A 13634-nucleotide genomic window follows, 5' to 3' on the forward strand; every position below is an offset into this window, starting at 1 on the left:
AACCCATAAAATGGCAGAATTTGTGTTTTTAATTAAGTTATTTATTTAAAATTTATTAAAAATCTAATGCTTTTTTATAAAGTGATGAGAAACCAACTTTACAAATTGCAAATTTGGTTAAGGGTATAATTATGAGTGAAAGGAAATGGAACAGTATAGTATTTGTATTTTTGGTTAACACTTTATGTAGGTTATTCCAGAGAGAGAAGTTCCATAGCGAGGTCACAACTTCAGCGGGCTAATAATTGTAAAAAAATCCACACTAGTGTATGAAAAGTTCATAAACTAAAATTAAAATAGTTATCCTTCGCAATTATGAACTTTAAAAACAAAACAAAAATTTTTCAGTAAGAGTTAGTTAATGTTGTTTTTTTACACTTAAATGCCATTGTTTCGAAGTTATCAACAACTAATAATTTATAATGCCTTATCTGTGATAATAAGTAAGCCTAACTAAAGCTACAAATTCCAGAAAGAAGAAAAACTAAACAATTGGCGTCTCTACTAAAGATTCACATTTAGAACAAGACACTAGGTTAGCTATACTCATTGAGAGGGTCTTGGGATTGTATTGATGTAAATGTTGGATATCACAGTTTGGAGTGAGAGTTGACGAGTTGCAACACCAGCCTGGCAGCATCACGGGCTGTGCCTGGGGCTGATGTTACCCCGTATCCACCATGTCCGTAGTTGTGTACTACCTGAAACACAATAAAATAGACATCAAAAGGTACTGAATTCCTGTTAGCACTTACATTATATGTATCTAACCTAGCTGATGTTAATGTAACAGAGTACAACCCATGTCTTTTGTAATCTGAAGTAGACGTCCTAACATTTGTTGTAGTTTTTTTTACAAACATAACGTAGTTGAATGACCTAATGGAATGTGTTACTGTCTAAAATTGGATATCCCGCCTCAAGGCTCAACCACACTGAACGGGGGAAGCGGGAGCAACGCGAAAACAACGGCGAGATATGAAAGGGCATTCACCAACACAAATCGTTCGTGCGGGATACTTTCGCAGCGTCCCACCTGGGTACTGAATGCAGCGTTTTCCCACGCGAATAGAGCGGGAACTAGTCACATACCACGTGTTTACTCGGTAGGCAGTGCTTTGTTAGTGTGGATGTGTGTTTAGAATTTTCACTATGCGTAATTTATCAGAAATGTAAAACCCTTTTTTCATCCATTCGGAGATGTGGCATCAGCGTGTGATATTCCCCATCCTGTTCTCTCTCCTGGTTAATAGCGTATACCCACGCTCATCCCCAATTTCATCCTCAGCCAAGGCGAACAACAACAAAGCCTCTTCTGGAAGATTGTGCTGTTTCTGCATTTGATTGGTCTTAACAGTATAATTTTAACACTATAGATGTTGCTATACAATCAAACTTTTATTTTTTTAAATCTATACCTCCCTCTCCATGCATAAAGAAAGATTATCTAACATTCTGTTACACATTTTGTGACATAACACTAAGATAAGAATACCTTGGATGAACCAAACCACTCCGGCTCCACTCTGACACAATGTCTGTAAGGCCTCAGTCCAGCCCACTCCCAAGCTACAGGTGCGGATTGCAGACTTGGCAGTATGGCTGAGCACCTAGCTTTGATACCTACAGAGTCATGGGCCCTGTTAAAACAAATGTACATACTTTACACACCGGGAGACACTTTCACACTGAAATAAATTTTGGAAAACAGTTAGTTGTTAGTAATTTTTAACCAAGAGCATTATGATTTACGAATAGTCAAGTAGAGAAAAATACTATGAATTTGAATTATACAGTTTTAAACAGCTTAGGCTAGAACGATCTGTATGAGTATAGAAATTTTGTTCATGTATACTAGAACCTCTAATGCTTAAACAATTTCAGACTTTACTTTTCTATCTGTCGAGAATGTCACAGTAATAATTGGACTTGATTTTTATCTGTTAAGTACAGAAAGAAGTTGGAAAGTCGTTTTGGATATCCATGCTGCCAATTTACTACTGCACCCTCCAAACTACAGAAAACTGTTTAATCCATAGTGTTAGAGGGATTGGTGGACCCAATATCTGTCTAATTACCCTGTGTTTAGATAACCTCTACGTCAATCTAGAAGGTAAAGGGTTTGAAGTTTTAGACATTTACATTTTTTTGAACACCAGTAGACTGTCCATTCCTTTTCCTAACCCTACAATTCTCTTTGATCCAGAGGTTGTCAATATTATAGTAAAGGAAGCAGTACCAATCTAGCTTGCGGATGCCATTTATACACATAGTACTTTACTACTTTGCACCAAATACAAGTGTATCAAGTAACTGCAGGCCCTGTGTTACCTGACAGTAGGCTCCCACACGTTGTATTGACATGTCCCTCCAAGTGATACCAAGCCGTCTCCGTTGGGTATTATGTATGTGTCAGGACCATCGCCGAACAAGAATTTATCTACTGTCGGTGCTTTCACCTACAAAAAAAAAAATGTGGATCATAAAAAATTATAATAAAATGTTTATGTATAAAAGTAAAACTCTTGTAATAATAAAAATGGATTCAAACTATTTTACTGAATTCAAATAAATTGAGTAAGTTAAACAAATTTTCTGTCATAGAGAATAACACAGTTTATAGCGTACAATAATGTTATACACTATGAAGTGTACGATTACTGTAAACTAAGATTTCAAGGTTTAAGTAATAAATCTGCTTTGTCATGTGCATGTAGGTGAATGATATAAAAATTACAAGTGTATGAATGTTAGTTAACCTTGACTATCTGTCCCCGGATGGGAGCAACATGGATGTCGTCGCAGAGCCAACGTGCCTGTAGTCCCGAGCAGTTGACTACAACGTCGTAACTCCCTGACAACTCCTTCAGATCCTGAACTGTCCTCTTCACCACTGTGGCTCCTCTCGACTTGATTCTTTAGGGAACAACATAAGGATGTGAACAGTTGAACGTTGTTACTAGTTAACAGTTTGCTAATATCTATTGATTATCAATTTTTAAATTATAGAATGGCTTATATCAAATCAAATAATTTATTCAGCCAGAATTAACAATATACAAGTTGTATTGGATAAGTCAAAATGAAATAAAAGTTGGATACATATACTTAAGAACTATTTACAAATATACAATCTTAAACAATACTAGCTGAACCCGGCAGACGATGTCTTGCCTTTGACTATTTATAATCCCGCGGGCTTTGCCCCGTTTAACTTCTTAATTTTCAAGATGATCTCGTTCGCATGGCTCAATCACGTCCTGGTTGAAGTTCGTTCGCTACGCTCACTCACCTTAAGGTTGGAGCTCGTTCGCTACGCTCACTCACCTTTAGGTTGGAGCTCGTTCGCTGCGCTCACTTGCCTTCAGGTTAGCTCGTTCGCTACGCTCACTTGCCTTCAGGTTAGCTCGTTCGCTACGCTAACTCGCCTCCAGGTTGAAGTTTGTTCGCTACGCTCACTCACCTTTTGGTTGCAAATTAGCTGTTGTCATAAATGTAAAAGAAATAATAGTGCTGCACCCTGTTGGTAATCCTTGTAACTTTAATGCTATTGAACATCATAGAACAGAACCAACTTGTTTAATTGAAACAGCTGTTAAGATTCATTAATTCCATTCCTCATAATGTTAACATGGGAAACTCCAGAGCCACTGGGGCGGATCCGATTGGACGGATCACGAAATTGATGGTGTATAAACCTATTCTATGACATTCTACACGTATGTACCAAGTTTCGTGGCAATCGGTTCAGCGGTGTCTGAGTTTATCACTGCCAAACAAACAAACAAATATATATATACAAACATCCTCTTTTATACTTATAGATACAATGGTGCAGATTTATATATAAATATTTGCATCACTATTCATGGAACTGAGTTTAGATGAAAATTATTGGACGCAGTTACAGGTAAACTTAATCAACAAAGATTTTAATTGTCTTTTAAATTTTAACAGGTTTGGTTCAAGTTTAAGAAAAAGTGGAAGTGAATTAAAAAGTGTTATGCCATTGTACAGTAAGTGTTTCTTGAAGAAAGTTGTTGAATGTTTAAGAATAGGTAATTAATGTGTGTGTGAATTGCGCAATGTGTATTGGTTTTTTACAGAAAGGTCAAATTTAGAAAATTCCTGTTTCACAAATGTTAAAGATTCAAGAATGTAAATGGATGGGAATGTCAAAATCTTTGAACTGGAAAAATATTGGAAAAATATATAAAGGGGTATGTCCAGTATACAGGACAGTTCTTGCTTAAGAGTTATTGACAGAGAATTTGAACCTATGCTAGAAGTATCTAGGACAGAAATCCAGCACTCTTCCAACAGACCAGCAAAGTACAATTTTATTGATAAGTTAACTTATTCAGTGTTGAATGAAGGATGAACTAATAAAAAAAAAATTAAAGAAAGGATTAAGGGAAATAGTGAGTAATTTTTAAAGCAGTTGTAAAAACAATAATGAATTCCAAAAAGGTCCTCTTATACGTATAGTCCCTCATGATGTCATCTCTAAAAGCTGAACATTATTTTTCCAGGCAATTATGATTTGCCTAAAAAAGTTATATGATCCAGGAGGATGGTTTATGTGTACGGTCACAGAAAACATACTACAGTACTATAACCCAGAATGCCAACCGTATGGTAAAAATCATTAAGTGTTTTGAGAGAGCTCTGCCTGTCAATCCGTAGGCAGCGCCACCAGCGTTGCTATGATGAATGCATGGCAACGCTGGTGGCGCTGCCTACGGATTGACAGGCACAGCTCTCTCAAAACACTTAATGCGGTTGGCATTCTGGGTTTATAGTAGTATGTTTTCGAATTGTGGATATTTATAGGGATGCACTGTGGATGCTATGCTCCCTGGTGTGGATTAACGTCCGCACTAGTTAGTACTACGACTATCCGCAGTATTATCCTGATAATTAGACCAATTCGTAAATTACAAGGAAAAATGTGGTTCGGATTCCACTATAAACTGTAGGTCCCTTAGTTGCCATTAGCTGTATGGGCTATTAATTAACAGCTGTGTCTAAGGAACATGTCGGCCTTAGTCACTAACAAGACTACAAGATCGCGACACTCATCCAACACTCATCCTTCACTCATATTTGGGTTAAAATACGCACATAGTGGCGTCCCCATCTTAAATAATTGAATTGAATTGAATTGAATTGAATTGTGGTACGGTATATTGTAAAACAATTTACTGAATAACTTTTTTCATACCGTTCAAGTAGCCAAGGAAGGAAAGTTCTACAGCAAATCAGTAAAGTCGTCATGAAGGAGCCATACTTCCAGTTGCCAGGATATTGCAGAAGTTCCTGATGTGTGGCAGGTCGGAACTCTGCCGCTACTCCTACCATCAGCTCATTCTATCACAGTACAATTGCATTATATCACACACTGAAAAAACAATATAATTCAAACTTTTAACTGCCCATCTGTTAATTCACTATTTTGGTTTTGGCCTCTTTATCCTTGATTATTTATTCAGTTTTTATTTTATTTTTTTATCACCGTATATTATGTGTAACTTGAGTTGAATTCTGTAAATGTGTGCTGAATTCAAACTATGTTTGCATTGATTTTTGTTTTACAATTTGTGGTGTTGGTCTTTTATTTAAAAGTATACACAATTTTCCACCGCCACGATGGTTGTTATATGCCTCTCATCCCTTGATCACTGTCATAGAGTCGCATAGATGACTACCTAAGTATAGGCAACACTTTTGCCACTGATTGTAACCTTCTACGACCTTTTTTAACCCATCATTATATGAAGCCCATGTTAGGTATGAATAAAGCTCCTTAACTTTACTTATTCTGTCTGCAGGAACTCAAAAGTGGCCAAGGAATGGAATTTGTGTTGTAGGGGTATTGAAAGAAGAAAGTAAATTAAACTTTTTACTGTTATACATGTTCCCCATTCTATGAACAGTCATTTAAAAAAATCATCAAATCTACTATGATTTATTTACTCTTTGAAAAGAAAATTAAAATTTATGTAACGTGTAGACCATTTTCCTTTTGTCCAAAAAACAATCTAGCATTTATGATCTTAATTTCTTGATATGAAAAATATACTCATATTACCTTGACATCTTCCTCTCGAACAGATGACAACATGAATCCAGAGATTTCATAAACTCCACAGTTTTCTTGCAATAACTGTTCATAATATTTGTAAGAATATGCTATCCAATCTCTAAAACAGAGAAAACTCAAAGTTCAACATATATAGTGCTCGCGATAGTGTCAAAGGTCGCCAGTTTCATCCTTATAGTTAATACTGCTGAATATACCTTTTGATAGGATAAAACTATGGGCCTGCCCAGCTGTACTTGATCAATCAATCAATCGTTGAGATGGGGACGCCACCTAGGTGCGTATTTTAACCCAAATATGAGTGAAGGATGAGTGTAGAATGGTGTGTGATGACCTGTGTAGCTTTGTTACTGACTAAGATCAGCAGTTTCATTAGTCAGGATCATTTATTTAAAGCCCAATGATCAGGAACAGTATCATCATCCAGGCTTTTAATATTGGCCCTGGCTAAAAATCTGCTGATTTCATTCACTAACAAAGTCACAAGGGTATACAAATTTGTATTTCAGGCTGATGAATGTAGGTGTTTTAAATTCATCAGCCTGAAATGGACACCTTAGATGCGTGGGGTTGTATTAAAGTAAATAAATGATACCTAAATAAAAATAACTATTCCGTACCTTTTTCTAAAATACTACTGTCTCAAGTTGTTCTTGAACCTGGCTGGGTTGACCAAAAATACCGGTATGTTTCAAGATGCTATGACTTACTTTCAACTAATTTATCTGACACTTTTTTCACACTGCAAACAAATATATTTCCCTTAATATCTATTTTCTGTTATTTCAGCTTACATTTAGGTTTTCACTAATATTATTGAGATTTGACAAATAAATTTTAGATTTACCTCTTAAAAGTCTATATATACCTATTATGTGACACCTAGAATCATTATTTATATTTGAATATATAGGTACCTTTGAATATGGATTAAATAAACATTCCAGTCACTCTTTAAGTTTTAGCCAATTTTAGAATGGAAATGTGTATTGGAATTTAGCCACTCTGACCGAGTTGCTGATGTAAATCATTGATCTTTGGTTTGTTTTGAATCTCCAAACTGTTTTACTACTTTTTTACTTTGTCACTAAGACTAACTGATAAGACATCTTATTGTAAAACTGTGGTAATTTTAATGTCACATAAACTAAGAAATACCCCGTAATATTAAACAAATAGTTGTTTAGAATTTTCTCTGTACCGTTAAACAGTATGAGTTATGGTGTTCGCTCACAGACACATTACATTGCCAATATCTCCAATATAAGTTAACACATTACATTAAGTTTGAAAAATAGTGTTTTGGCCGCTGCGGACATCAAAATAAAAAGTAAATGCATCTCAGACTAGGTCTTTCCATTCTACCTACCTGGTAATAGCTTCCTCACTACAGCAAAATTTGCTAAAACTAAGGGGGGGCGGGGTAGAATAGAATTTTAGACTGTTTAACACACTATATGAGTGGTTTGTTCAACTATGTTCTTTGAACAAAAATTGACTACAACTGATCTGTATTCTGTGGTGTGGTGACTTATATTTAAAATAGTTGCACAACCCCAATAGTTTCCAATTGGTATCTCTACATACTTAGTGATATCAAATGTGGGGCCTCTGAAGTTGGCCGCTGGAAGCAGAAGTCCTGCCGCCCCGTCACTTGTTGTGTCTCCATTGAACTTATCAGCAATAATCGTCACCTAAAACAAATTTTGAATTTCAAGAGCACTTCTCAGTTTGATAACTCTGATCAAACATAGTCACGGTAAATCCATGGGTCATTTAAAGTCTTTGGAATAGTTTACTTCATATATAAACAATTAATAGATTTCAATGTGTGGAAATTACTCATATATTGGTTTCCCAAAAGAATTTGAGTTTATAAAATTGTATCTGATCTTCAGCCAGTGAAGTATATGGAGTGCCCTGGGTTCCATATTAGGTCCTTTTTTATTAATTTGTTATTTGAAAAATATTGAATCAACAATAAACTAATATCCAAAGTAGTCTATTTGCTATATATGCTGATGACTCAAAATTTAAAATATCTGGGAAAACCATGGAACAAATTGAACTCCTCTCAAATACTGAATTGGAAAACATAGAAAATTATTTTATTTGAACCAATAACACCTCAAAATAAATTCAAGTACTACCCACAGTTGGTCTGTGAGGGTCAAAATTATTGAAAGATAAAATACTACAAACTTTCTTGGATTGAAGATTGATGAAACCCTGAGTTGAGATCAACACATACAAGGAGTACTTTCCAAAATTAATTCAGGGATACATGATCTTTCAAAAATGTCAGGAATTTGTGATACTGAAACTAAGGGTAATACTTTTCATTCATCATTCCATTCACACATATTATTCGGTATATGCATCTATGGTTCTGCGAACAAAACTTCTTTAGATATGATTTTTTTAACCAGAAAGATTTTGAAATAGAAAAAAGATTAAGATTAATTAAAAAGATTAAGAAGACTTCAAAGAACAAACATTTTAACAGTTTGTGGGCAGTTCATTTTTTATTCAATCACGTAAAATAATCCTTCAAAAGTAACTCAATCAAACACACTCTTACAACACACAAGAAGTGGGAATAAAATCCAGACTGGTCAGCATCGATTAAAATGTTTTGAAAAGAAAACAACCTACACATTGGATCAAAATTTATGAAATACATACCAAGTTATATTTAAAATAACAACAATTTCAAAAAGGTTTCTTGACTGAAAGCAGGGCTATATGTACCCCCTTGAGTATTATTTTAAAGGTGCTGGTTAGTTAATTTAATTTAGTCTTTTTAGTGCATATGCCTAAAACCATTGTATGTAACAAGTTTTGTTCGGTATTTCAAGATTGTTATTATTAATTTTATTTCTTTACTAATGAGTTATTTAACTTTAGTTTTAAGCTTAAGCAAAAAAAAACTTTCAGAAATATTAATAAAGACATAATAATAAGTTTGTATTTTCCATGAATTCATACACCGTAGATCCAAAATGGGAGAGTAATACCGTAATTAATTGAGAGATGTTTTTTTAAACCATACATTTTATTTTATTTGTATTTGTATTAAGTGTGACAGGTTTAGTTCGAATTCAACCAACAAAGTATTGAATAACAGCATTTTTACCTGTGCTTGAGGCAAGAGTGACTGAATATGGGCAGCCGTGGTAAGACCTACAATTCCTGCACCAACAACAGCAATCGTTGGCATCGTGGCAACTGGTTTAGCTGTTATCGCCAATGTATAAGCTGTAGTGATAATGAGTTTAAAAGGTCGCACAATTTATCATTCAATTCAAACAAGAGCAAAACACCAAAAATGTCTTTGTTTCTTATGTTTAAGATGTTAATTGATCATACTACTTTACTTTTAGTATTTAGCCAAGAAAAAATCTTAATATATTATATTATAATGTAACTAATGTCTATTTTGGTGTGTAAAAATGGCAAGGTAGATGTGAACGCTTGAAAACCGTTAAATGTTCATTTGATGATTTTAGCGAATTTCCCATAGGGAATAAGCTATTACCGTAGGTCCGACTGATTTACGGATTATTAACCTGAGACCGATTTACTGCGTTTTCGTTTGATGTTCTCAAGCCAAAAACTCCCACCCATTAAAATCCATATACTTATTGGATAATGTTCATATGTATGGCTACTGTAATCATCATCAACATCATATACAATGTGTCCCACGAGAGGTGTCTCAAATTGATTACAGAAAAACGGCTAAACCTACAAGGATGAAATCATGAAATAAAATTATTTTCCACTAAATCGAACCCAACGAATAACGTAAAAATATTTTTAACTTTTTCCCATACCAAAGCCAACAACTCATGGTCACTAGTTCGAATCTCAGAATTTTCAAATGTAAACATATGTTATGTTATACACCATTTTAAAGGTATTAATAAAAAAACATTTTGGCGAAAACAGAAATTATTTTTTCCTACAGTTACCTAACAATGTACATGTTCTCTCACTGTTTTGAGAAAGCAAAGTGGCCAATTCGCTCATCAGTGAGACAATGTTAACATTGTCTCACTCTAATTACTTTGTCTCACTCCAGATTTGCAACGTGAAGGCAAGAAATAGTGAGCGCGAAACATGCAGGCAACGTCGTATGCGCGCGAAATACGTTGGCAGCACTGGCTGTAAACCAGCTGGTCAGCTGTTGTACTGTTTTATTTGTCACTTCACATTAAATGTTATATTAAAAGTTCACTTCTGTGTAAAACTAGGTTATGTTTCTTCACCAATTTATTTGTTTTATGGTAACTGTAGGAAAAGTATAAAGCTGCGCGCGCACTACGGCGGCACGGCACGGACGGGCGGGCGTCACGGCAATTTTTAAAAGTTAATAACATTGAATGTCATATGAGTGCGCCCACTACGGCGGTACGGCCGGCAACGGACGTTCGGCAGCTTCCGCCGTTTGTTAAAAAGTCCGGGAGACAGAACTCCAGGACATTTCCGAGCTGCCGTGACGCCCGTACCGCCCGTACCGACCGGGAGCACTGCACACCGACCGGGCGGGCGGCACGGGACATCCGCCATTCTCAACTGATCTCTGTCAAAGTAGCAGTGTTTTCGTGTGTTGTAAACATAGATGTTAGTAAGTTGATTTTTCTCGTTGAGAAAACCAACAAACTGTACAACATGCGACATCCGGAATATTTTAATAACGTCCGGCGTGACAATATATGGACAGAAATATGATCTATTATGAAACAATCAGGTAAGTTTTACACATAATCCTTCTACAAGATCAGGAAACAAGGTGTGGAACTCTCCAAAACTTAGCTTTTCCTGTTTATGTGGTGTATCTAAAATCTTTGCTTGCACCTTCTTGTCACCTCTTCCTCTGCTAAAATTAAACCTACTATCACCACTTTATCTACATCCATCTTTACTCAAAATTTTTAGCTCGCAGACTGTCAACTGTCCTAAATTGCGGAAGTGCGGATGTCCCGTCCCGTCCGTCCGTGCCGTGCCGCCGTAGTGCGCGCGTAGCTTTAATGTGCAACTCGAGTGCAAAGTACAATTGCCTCACTCGAGAAACCATTCCTCACTCGCCTACGGCTCGTGAGTAAGGATTTCTCTCGAGTGAGTCAATTGCTCATTTTTCTCACTAGTTGCACAAATAACTAATCTTTTTCCTACAGTCACCCGACAAAGTTGGCTTCCTTGTACTGTTTATAGTACAAAAAGCTAATTGCTGCATATTTATACTTTGCCGTACGGTTTATACTTTGTCGTAGGTTTATACTTTGCCGCACATCAGGATTCCAACAAAACAACACAAAAAACAGCGTGGTTCTAATATGCACGTAATCCGTGTACGCTTGGAAATAGGTTGGCAACACTTAAAGATAATAATACTATGAGCAGCTGATTGACTATTATAACTATGATTTAACCTGTCATTTCGTGTTTATGGTTTCGGTTCGGTATTTCTGAACTTTCTGGACTTTTCTTTTAAAAGTTTTTAAAACATTCCTACGATCTTAATAAACAAGAAAATACCTTTAAAGAATTTTTTAGGTGCGGAAACCACTTCAAACTACCAAAACATACGGAACTATATTCTCAAAACGCGGAGCACATTTCTTGCCGAGGAAAAATAGCGGAGTGATACGGACCGGGTACTACTTTCTCTAGGGCACCTATTTGTGTTGCCAGCTGAACCTAAAAACGTGTTGTATAGTGTTTGAAAGACTAATTATTTATATGCTTTATAGTGACTGTAGGAAAAATATAATGAGTAACACGAGTGCAAAAGGCCTTTGGTTCACTCGAGATCATTCAGTTACACAAATAACTATTTCCGTTTTAAAATGGCGGCAGTCTTTTTTAGGAAAAAATCAATATTTGTTTAATACTTTGTGTTTCCTATACCAATGCAGCCCTTCTCCGGTTGAATTGTCTTCCTTATTATGAAATTATCTTAACTCTAATATGCTACAAGTAAGTAAAGTTTTTTTTAGAAATAAATTATTATTTTTTAAATTTGCAAATGCCCATATTGTTCAAAATTTTCAAATAGAAACATATGTGTCAAAATAAGGCACATCATTTTATAGATTTTTTTTTAAATTTCGAACAACTTTGTAATTTACACTTACTTCTTTTAGTTTTTGTGTAACTAACAAAATACCTAATTTTTCTATATCAAATGCATGTTATTTGGGTTTAACACAAACAAATCTTTTTTGAAAAAACGGGTCCATTAGTGTTAATTTCAAATAACATAAGGTCAGTTTAGTTTTATATTTTTTCTTAGTTTTATAATTAACTAGCTGTTACCCGCGGGCTTTGCCCCGTTTAACTTCTTAATTTTCAAGATTATCTCGTTCGCATGGCTCAATCACGTCCTGGTTGAAGTTTGTTCGCTACGCTCACTCACCTTTAGGTTGGAGCTCGTTCGCTGCGCTCACTTGCCTCCAGGTTGAAGTTCGTTCGCTACGCTCACTCACCTTTTGGTTGCAAATTAGCTGTTGTCATAAATGTAAAAGAAATAATAGTGCTGCACCCTGTTGGTAATCCATGTAACTTTAATGCTATTGAACATCATAGAACAGAACCAACTTGTTTAATTGAAACAGCTGTTAAGATTCAATAATTCCATTTCTCATAAGGTATAATGGGAAACTCCAGAGCCACTGGGGCGGAGCCCGAAAGGATTTTTGAAATAATAATATGCCTATATGTTAATCGGGAATGTGAGCTATCATCATGCCAAATTTCAGCCCAATCCGACCAGTATTTTTCGCGTTCACTTGTCACAAACATACATCCATACATCCATACATCCATCCATACATCCATACATCCAAACTTTCTCATTTATAATATTAGTAGGATTTTTTATTATTTCTCATTTTAGCGAATTTCCCTATAGGGAAGTAGCTATTACCGTAGGTCTCGTGGTAAGACCTAAGCCCGGGACTGATTTACTTTTTCATTTTGATGTCCCCAGAGGCAAAAAACACCATTCGTTCAAATTTTTATATAGGTATCTATATATATATATATATATTAATAATTGGAAACATTATAACAACATTAAGTACCCTTTTAAATACATTTTAATTAAGAAACGACATGTTTCGACACTTAGGTCATAGTCATGTTTTTATACAAATACAATAACAAATTAATCAGATTAATTAATAAGATTAATTTGTTATTCTATTTGTATAAAAACATGACTATGACCTATAAGTGTCGAAACATGTCATTTCTTAATTAAAATGTATTTAAAAGGGTACTTAATGTTGTTATAATGTTTCCAATTATTAATATAGTAGTAGCCCTAATCACAACCATACTTATTATATATGTGTGTGTCCATCCGCACGATAACTTGAGTAATTTTTGTCCAATTTTGATAAAATTTGGTTTGAAGGTGTAAGGCGGGATAAACTTGAATGAATTCGCGAACCAGCATGATCGGACTATGGGAACGGGGGTTTATGGGGGGTTTTATGGGGTAAAAATAGGGTTTTTCCATTTT

The 13634-nt window shown here is 35.3% G+C and overlaps 1 protein-coding gene across 1 annotated transcript; it reads right to left on the reverse strand.

The window, feature by feature from the left end:
* Window positions 1–149: 149 nt before the first annotated feature.
* Window positions 150–9339, reverse strand: LOC129002802 (D-aspartate oxidase-like). Its single transcript, XM_054430871.1, has 8 exons — window positions 9240–9339; window positions 7691–7797; window positions 6092–6203; window positions 5225–5370; window positions 2760–2916; window positions 2332–2459; window positions 1496–1640; window positions 150–701 (listed from the first exon to the last, which is right to left on the reverse strand). Exons 1-8 carry the CDS (start codon window positions 9321–9323, stop codon window positions 591–593), a joined length of 990 nt encoding a protein of 329 aa, XP_054286846.1. The 5' UTR covers window positions 9324–9339; the 3' UTR covers window positions 150–590.
* Window positions 9340–13634: the final 4295 nt, after the last annotated feature.

This window comes from Macrosteles quadrilineatus, unplaced genomic scaffold (assembly GCF_028750875.1).
Source record: "Macrosteles quadrilineatus isolate MER2022 unplaced genomic scaffold, UCM_ALF_1.0 Scaffold_9__3_contigs__length_116548681, whole genome shotgun sequence".
NCBI classification, from domain to species: domain Eukaryota; kingdom Metazoa; phylum Arthropoda; class Insecta; order Hemiptera; family Cicadellidae; genus Macrosteles; species Macrosteles quadrilineatus.

Excerpts from the sequence above, each read along its gene's own strand:
- LOC129002802 (XM_054430871.1), bottom strand. The coding sequence starts at position 9,323 with ATGCCAACGATTGCTGTTGTTGGTGCAGGAATTGTAGGTCTTACCACG. Across the intron at positions 2,460-2,759 it reads TCCGGGGACAGATAGTCAAG|GTGAAAGCACCGACAGTAGA; the intron begins GTTAACTAACAT and ends TTTTTTTTGTAG. Across the intron at positions 1,641-2,331 it reads GTGTGGGAGCCTACTGTCAG|GGCCCATGACTCTGTAGGTA; the intron begins GTAACACAGGGC and ends TTGTTTTAACAG.